The sequence below is a fragment of the Rhinopithecus bieti genome, unplaced genomic scaffold (assembly GCF_001698545.2).
Source record: "Rhinopithecus bieti isolate Rb0 unplaced genomic scaffold, ASM169854v2 scaffold_4907, whole genome shotgun sequence".
Taxonomy (NCBI): Eukaryota; Metazoa; Chordata; class Mammalia; order Primates; family Cercopithecidae; genus Rhinopithecus; species Rhinopithecus bieti.
The window spans coordinates 532,372-540,910 of record NW_016804501.1 but is presented as its reverse complement, the minus strand read 5'-3'; the positions used below and the strand labels follow the sequence as shown (position 1 = coordinate 540,910).

The window sequence follows — 8,539 nt, the reverse complement described above, 5'->3', positions numbered from 1 at the left end:
AAAAAAAAAAAAAAAAGACAAAATGTCACTGGGGGCTCATTCAGCCCCACAGCTGTTCATTTTCCAGGACTCCGAGCCACGATTTGGGGCAAATGTTGCCTGGGATGGGGATGAGGATAGACAGACCCCAGGGGGTGGTGACCATGGGCCCAGGGCTTACGGGATGCTGGACCGGTTGTCTGGGGGCTCTGGCAGCAGGGGAGGCTCCTCGGGCTGCGCCGTGGGAGACACAGACTCCCGCACACCTATGGGAGACAAGGAGGAGGACGGCCTCAAACCCCAGATGCCCGCCTCCTCCCACATCCCCCCTGCCCCTCTGAATCCCAGGGATGAAACCAAGGGCGCTCAGCAGACAGGCTCTGTGGGGCACCGCTGCAATCAGCGAGACTGCCGCCCCCAGAGCGGACGTCGAGGTGGGAGTCAGACCCCTCGCCGAGTTAAACACTCAGTGTGTGAGCAATGCCCTGCAATTCCACCCCGGTGTACACCCTAAAGAGCTGAAGACAGGCGTTCCCACAGGAGCTCGTACACTAGCCTTCACAGCACTGTTCACCGCAGCCAACAGGGGCAGCAACCCAGTGCCTGCCAAGGCTGCATGATGACAAAACTAGTCAGCCATGAGAAGAAATCCAGGTCAGAACCATGCTACCACAGGGTGAACCTGGAACACGCTATGCTCAGATCCACACCGCCACGGGGTGAACCTGGAACACGCTATGCTCACACCATCATGGGGTGAACCTGGAACATGCTATGCTCAGATCCACGCCACCATGGGGTGAACCTGGAACACGCTATGTTTACACCACCATGGGGTGAACCTGCAACATGCTATGCTCAGATCCACGCTGCCATGGGGCGAACCTGGAACGCGCTATGCTCAGATCCACAAGACCACAGGGCAAACTTGGAACACGCTATGCTCAGATCCACGCTACCACGCAGCAAACCTGAAACACGCTATGCTCAGATCCACGCCGCCACGGGGCGAACCTGGAACACGTTATGTTTACACCACCATGGGGTGAACCTGGAACATGCTATGCTCAGATCCATGCCACCACGGGGTGAACCTGGAACACGCTATGCTCAGATCCACAAGACCACGGGGCGAACCTGGAACACGCTTTGCTCAGATCCACACTACCACAGGGTGAACCTGGAACACGTTATGCTCAGATCCACACCGCCACGGGACAAACCTGGAACACGCTATGCTCAGATCCACACTACCACAGGGCGAACCTGGAACATGCTATGCTCAGATCCACACGGCCACGGGGCGAACCTGGAACATGCTATGCTCAGATCCACACCGCCATGGGGAGAACCTGGAGCGCGCTATGCTCAGATCCACGCCACCACAGGGCGAACCTGGAACATGCTATGCTCAGATCCACGCCGCCAGGGGGCAAACCTGGAACATGCTATGCTCACCCCACCATGGGGTGAACCTGGAACACGCTATGCTCAGATCCACACCACCATGGGGCGAACCTGGAACACGCTACGCTCAGATCCACAAGACCACGGGGCGAACCTGGAACACGCTATGCTCAGATCCATGCTGCCATGGGGCGAACCTGGAACACGCTACGCTCAGATCCACAAGACCACGGGGCAAACCTGTAACACGCTATGTTCAGATGCACAAGACCATGAGGCGAACCTGGAACACGCTATGCTCAGATCCATGCCGCCACGGGGCGAACCTGGAACGCGCTATGCTCAGATCCATGCAGCCACGGGGTAAACCTGGAACACACTATGCTCAGATCCACACCACCACAGGGCGAACCTGGAACATGGTATGCTCAGTGAAAGAAGCCAGGCCGGGCACAGTGGTTCATGCTTGTATTCCCAGCACTTTCAGAGGCCAGGGCAAGAGAATCACTTGAGCCCAGGAGTTTGAGAACAGCTGGGCAACATGGTGAGACTCCATTTCTACAAAAAATTTAAAAATTAGCCAGATGTGGTAGTGCATGCTTATAGTCCCAGCTGCTCGGGAGGCTGAGTCAGGAGAATCACTTGAGCCCAAGAGTTTAAGACAAGCCTGGGCCACATGGTGAGACCCCCTCTCTTAAAAAAAAAAAAAAAAAAAAAAAGCCAGACACAAAAGGTTGCACGGCTGCATTAGAGACCAATCTGTGGAGACAGAAAGGAGGTCAGTGGTTGCCTGGGGCGATGGGATGGGTATCGGGTCTCCTTTGGTGGTAGTGGGTGAAGAAAAGTTCTGGAACCAGATAGAGGTGGCGTCTGCACAACCTTGTGAATGTCCTGAACTCATGGAAGTATACACGTTGAAATGGTGAATTTCTCTCTTTCTTTTTTTTTTTCTCAGGCAGTCTCACTCTATCACCCAGGCTGGAGGGCAGTGGTGCGATCTCGGCTCACTGCAACTTCTGCCTCCCGGGTTCAAGTGATTCTCCTGCCTCAGCCTCCTGAGTAGCTGGGATTACAGGCACCTACCACCATATCCGGCTAATTTTGTATTTTTAGTACAGACGGAGTTTCACCGTGTTGGTCAGGATGGTCTCAAACTCCTGATCTCAAGTGATCCACCCGCCTCGTACTCCCCAAGTGCTGGGATTACAGGTGTGAGCCGCCACGCCCGGCCAAACAGGCAAATTGTATGGGATGTGAACTTTACTACAACGGAAACGACGCATGGATGTCAGAGCATGTGAAGTGGCAAGGACGATGCTGAGGCCGGGAGGGGTCCGGGCGGCGGGGACAGAACTACTGCAGGGTGTGGTGGGCGGTGTCGGGGGAGCTGGGGCTGGGTATAAGTGAGGTGACCGCCTCGGCCTCTGAGGCACGTGTGCTGTCTCCCCGGGGCACCAGCTCCCAGGACGGGGGCTCTGCCTCACTTCCTAATGTGAACCCAGCAGAGGGGTCCCTGGGGCCTGACTCGGCTACTCTTGGGTTTCCCGGGCAATCTACATACCTCTGGGTGCCTCAGTTTTCTCATCTGTAAAGTGGGGACAGTAGTCCTACCTTATATGGCCACAAAAATCAGATGATTTAAGACATGAAATGTGATTTGCACAGGCCTGGGATACCATCAACCCCGCCTATCGTAACTCCATCAGTGTCTGGGGCACAGAGGTGGAATTCTGACCCAGGGGCTCTGGGGACATCAGGGACGGGCTCTGTGGACAGGCCGGAGTGTCCCAGCTGGCACAGCACCATATGTGGAGGGAACAGCGGGGAGAGCAAACCCTCCTGGGGGCCTGCTCGGGGTGTCTGGGATCTCTGACCCCTCTTCCAGGGCCCTGTGTCTGGCTTTGGGGAGACACTCACCGTACAGCTGCCAGACGCGCACCCTGTCCTCATAGGGGAGCCCGTAGCGCAGCGGGTCACCAACCGGGCCCTGGTAGTATGGCCGCATGATGGAGTGTGTGGCAGCCACATGGCTCAAGCCGATGGCATGGCCAAACTCGTGGACAGCCACCGCAAACAGGTCCATCCCGTGGGCATCTGGGGACAAAGGGAGCCATGTGAACCAAGGGCAGGAAGGGCCCTGTCCCTGTGGGGAGGGACCAGCAGGCCCCGCCATGCTATGGGGTCAGGGTGGGCCCAGGCTGGGGTCCAGTCCATGGTGCCCGCTACGCCAGATGGATTCTGCAGGGTTACTGGGAATTAACGCAAGTCCCCTGGGGGCTCTGTGGGGCCTGCTGGGCTTCTCAGGCCTGGGGTCTTTGTACCATTCATGGAGGGGCTGATAACCTTTTCTGCACAAGGCCACACAGATAACACCTTGTGCCTGGGCCCTGGGTTACATGGAGCCCGGTGTCAGCCGGATGACCCGAGGCTCGATGCTGTGGGCATGGCCCCCCTGGCCCCACGCGACGGGCCTGGGCTCCCAGGACTGCATGGTCCCCGAGGCCACAGTCCAGGGGTTGGAACGGCCTCTGCAGAGCCGTGACTTCTGCAGACAACGGGACTTAGCGGGAGTGACAGAGCCGCGGCCACAGAGGCCGCGCAGGCCTCCTCCTGCTCCCTCCCTCGGGTGTTGAGAATGCGATGAGGACAAGCTCGGTTCAGCCGCCGTGTCCCCGCCCGACAGGCCAGCACCCAGCAAGGCCAGCCCGGCCACAGACGCTGTGAGGTCGGCCTAGCGGGAAACGCCCAACCGCGCTCAGCTGCTGTGTGTGTTTTTGGCCGCAGGGTTGGGGATGGGGGACCATGGCTGCTCCCTGGCCTCACAGGCCGCTGGGGCTCCTGACTCCGCCCCGAGGGCTGCCCCAGACGCACCCGAGGAGCGGAAGGTCCAGGCCTCGTCATCATCAAAGTGGGTGTCCCCGGCAGTGTGGTGGTCGCCGGGGAAGAAGGCGTGGGCCACGGTGCCGCCGGGGCCGTCGAAGGGGTAGCCATCGTTGTGGTCGGCCTTGGAGAAGTCGATCTGGATGTCGGCGGCACTGCCCGCCACCTCGTGGAAGTTCAGGGGCGCAATGTCGCTCCAGACCTTGAGGGCGTAGTACATGAGCGCACGCACCGTGTCCCGCCCAAGTGGCGAGTCCCGTGGGAACGTCCGGACCCTGCAGGCAGGGGTCAGCCCAGAGTCACGGAGAACAGGCCACGTGCCCCAGGCCGAGGTTCCCTGAACGCCTCTCCTCAGCCGGGGGTGCCGCTACGAGGGTCTCCCCCATCTTCCGCCTTTCTCCCCACGCCAGGAGTCATCCGACGCACCCATGGAGGTCCCAGGGGTTGACCCAGGGTGGACGAGGGAGGGAGGAAATGAGAGCCCAGGCAGGCTGAGACCCCCAGGCCACAGGCAAACGTCAGATCCCACGTGCAGCCATCAGCCCCAGGGCTCTCAGCGGTGCATCCCGTCTGCCCCAGCCCCCTGCTGCCTGCCAAAGGGGCTCTCTCTGGTCACCAGCTCTCACACTAGCCAGGGCCTCTCTGAGCCAGTTTTGACCCCGGGGTCAGCAGAAGGTGTGTGGGTCACACGGTGTTTCGCCAAATTCACGTCCACCCGGAACCTAGTGTGACCTGTAAATAAGGTTGGCTGGGTGTGGTGGCTCACACTTGTAACCCCAGCACTTTGGGAGGCCAGGGTGGGCGGACTGCTTGAGCTCAAGAGTTTAAGACCAGCCTGGTCAACATGGTGAAACCCTGTCTTTACTATTTTATTTTTTTAAGACAGAGTCTCACTATGTCTCCAGGCTGGCGTGCAGTGGCACAGTCTTGGCTCACTGCAGCCTCCACCTCCCAGGTTCAAGTGATTCTCCTGCCTCAGCCTCCCGAACAGCTGGGATTACAGGCACACATCACCACACCCAGCTAATTTTTGTATTTTTAGTAGAGATGGGGTCTCACCATGTTGGCCAGGCTGGTCTCGAACTGTTGACCTCATATGATCTGCCCGCCTTGGCCTCCCTAAGTGCCAGGATTACAGGCGTGAGCCACCATGTCTGGCCCTGTCTCTACTAAAAATACAAAAAATTAGTCGGACGTGGTGACTCGTGCCTGTAATCCCACCTACGTGGGAGGCTGAGGCAGGAGAACTGCTTGAACCCAGGAGGCAGAGGTTGTAGTGAGCCAAGACTGCACCACTGCCCTCCAGCCTGGGTGAAAGAGCGAGACTCTGTGTCAAAAAAAAAAAAAGAAAAAAATTAGCTGGGTGTGGTCATATGCATTTGTAGTCCCAGCTACTCGGGAGGCTGAGGCAGGAGGACTGCTTGAGCCCAGGAGGTCAGGGTACAGTGAGCTGTGATTGTGCCACTGCCCTTCAGCCTGGGTGACAAAGTGAGACTCTGTCTCAAAAAAAAAAAAAGAGAAATAGGGTCTTTTTGGATGTCATGAGGCGTTGACATGAGGTCACACTGGCTTAGGTTGGGCCCTAAATCCAAGGAGCGTCCTGGAGACATGGGAGAAGAGGCAGCGCACAGACAGTGCAGGGTAGAGGCAGAGCTGGCGATTCCACCGAGGGCTGCCAGCAGCTGCACAGCTGGATAGAGCCCTGGACAGATGTTCCCTCTACCTCCCCAGGGCACCATCCTGCTCACTCCTTTGCATGGACTCCTGGCCTCCAGAGCGGGGAGAGAGCTCCTGCTGCTGTCTGAAGTCTCCCCATCTGTGGATACCTACAGCTGGCCCAGACACGGAGACACGGGGGCCCCACTCCTCACCCTGGCCACGCACCCACCTCCACGACAGGTTCCTCTTGTTCCACTTGGTTGGGGCTGGAGCCTGGCGTCTCCTGCGAGCCTGAGTCAGGACCGGGAGGTCCGGCAGGGAGCAGCGTGGGGTTCTCATCAGGGCCAGGGTGGCCTCGTCTGCAGGAGTGCATGGAGCTCAGAGCCTAGCCCAGTTCACTCCCCACCCTAGGATCCCGAGCACCCCCAAGGGCGGGAGCCCTGACTCTGGCACTAGCCTCTGAGTTGCCCCCTCCTCCCCCCATCTTCGGGGGACCAGCCCCAGGCCCCAAGCTACCCCAGGCCAGGACCCAGGATCATTCAAGCATAAGGTGGGCTGTGTCTGATCAGAGGGGGCATGGCCGACTGGTGCAGACCTGACAGGGGCCACAGCGCTCCCGCTGCCCCCTGGAGAACTGACCCAGGATGCCGGTGGCTTCCAGGCCGCCAAACTGCTGCATGGCTGTGATGGCCTTAGACAGCTCCTCTTGCGTCTGCAGCTGCCCTGTTGTGGGGTCAGCCGGGGGCAGGTAACCGAACCTGCTTAGCCACTCCTGAGGACAGAGAGCAGGGTGAGGGGGTGCAATAAAGGGCCCGGTCCTACCCAACGAGAAGCCTGCCACGGGCCACCACTGTTTCGGGGCAGGTCCCTCCCAGCCCTGATCACCACCCCAGACCCCTATCTGCCCACAAGGCACCTCGTCTCTTCCCTGGGCAGCTGCTGGAAAAGTGTCTTAATAAACCTGATGTCTCTGGCTGGGCGCCGTGGCTCACACCTGTAATCCCAGCACTTTGGGAGACCGAGGTCGGCGGATCACGAGGTCAGGAGATCGAGACCATCCTGGCTAACACCATGAAACCCCATCTCTACTAAAAATACAAAAAAGTAGCCGGGTGGTGGTGGGTGCCTGTAGTCCCAGCTACTTGGGACGCTAAGGCAGGAGAATGACTTGGACCCAGGAGGCGGAGCTTGCAGTGAGCCGAGATAGTGCCACTGCACTCCAGCCGGGCAACAGAGCAAGACTCCATCTAAAAAATAAATAAATAGGCCGGGTGCGGTGGCTCAAGCCTGTAATCCCAGCACTTTGGGAGGCCAAGATGGGTGGATCACGAGGTCAGGAGATCGAGACCATCCTGGCTAACACGGTGAAACCCTGTCTCTACTAAAAAAATACAAAAAAACTAGCCGGGCGATGTGGCGGGCGCCTGTAGTCCCAGTTACTCGGGAGGCTGAGGCAGGAGAATGGCGTAAACCCGGGAGGCAGAGCTTGCAGTGAGCTGAGATCCGGACTGCACTCCAGCCCGGGCTACAGAGCGAGACTCCGTCTCAAAATAAAATAAACAAACAAACAGACAAACAAACCTGATGTCCCTCAGATGACGTGAGCTTGTGCAGTGCACAACCTGTGCAACCACTCATGGCAACCCTGCCCCACCCCACGCCTCCTGAGACTGCAAAATGCTAGGGAACCTTCAAAAGGCTCTTAAATGTGGCCAGTGTCAAACGCAGGCTCTCAGCCGACTTGTGACAGAGCAGTCTAGGACCTAAGGTCTGGGACCCCAGCTGAGAAAGGCAGTGGCTCAGACACCAGGTTAAGGTGTCTTAGAATTGGGCCATGCTGTACATTCATGGGGGAGATAAGAGCCCAGGTTTGACCAGCGCAGTAGCTCATGCCTGAGATCCCAGTGCTTTGGGAGGCTGAGGCAGGAGGATCGCTTGAGCCCAGGAGTTGGAGACTGTGACAGCAACAGAGCAAGACTGTCTCAGAAACAAAAACCAGGTTCTAGCCAGGCTGCCCAGGTTCAAATCCCACTCAGCCACCTCCCTGCTGTGTGCCTGGGGCAAGGCAGTCCACCCCTCTGTGCTCCTTCATCAGAGTCTTTGGCAGGCTGGTGGTGAGGACGTGAGCCAGGATGTGGAAAACATTCACACCAGCACCTGGCATAGGGGACAGCTCTGCTCTGAAGGGCCTACTGGGGTGAGTGGGAGGCTACCCACACTGGAGCTGAGCAGGAGCAGGAATGGGGGCAGCCCTTTAACCTGGGCACAAATCAAGCCCTGGCCCCATACCCCAGTCACCTCTGCTACCCTGGAGGGGCCCCAGGGACAGGGGGGCCTGAATGGCACCTGGACGCCATTGTGGGGACCTGGGGATAGGGGGGCCTGGATGCCATCTGCGGGGGCTACCTCCACCCCTAGCTTCAGTTTCTTCAACCACCAAATGGCACCTGTGCCCACTTGCAGGCTGCCATGAAGCTCCGGCTCCGCCCTGTGGACACTTGCCAGCCCAGGGAACCACAGCACGGGTGAGGCGGGCTTCAGAAAGGTACAAGCCAGGGGTGACGTGCTGGGGGCTCTGCCCTGCCTGCAGACCTGTCTTTTTTTTTTTTTTTTT

General features: G+C 58.6%; 1 protein-coding gene across 1 annotated transcript in view; it reads right to left on the bottom strand.

The window, feature by feature from the left end:
• The window catches only part of MMP17 (matrix metallopeptidase 17), a 21,195-nt gene that overhangs the window by 9,087 nt on the left and 3,569 nt on the right, over window positions 1–8,539 (bottom strand). Inside the window, exons 2-6 of the mRNA XM_017868818.1 lie at window positions 6,565–6,697; window positions 6,155–6,284; window positions 4,258–4,541; window positions 3,304–3,480; window positions 161–245 (exon numbers count right to left, since the gene is read on the bottom strand). Coding sequence (XP_017724307.1) covers window positions 161–245; window positions 3,304–3,480; window positions 4,258–4,541; window positions 6,155–6,284; window positions 6,565–6,604 — 716 coding nt within the window. The 5' untranslated portion in view covers window positions 6,605–6,697. The remainder of the gene's footprint in view (window positions 1–160; window positions 246–3,303; window positions 3,481–4,257; window positions 4,542–6,154; window positions 6,285–6,564; window positions 6,698–8,539) is intronic.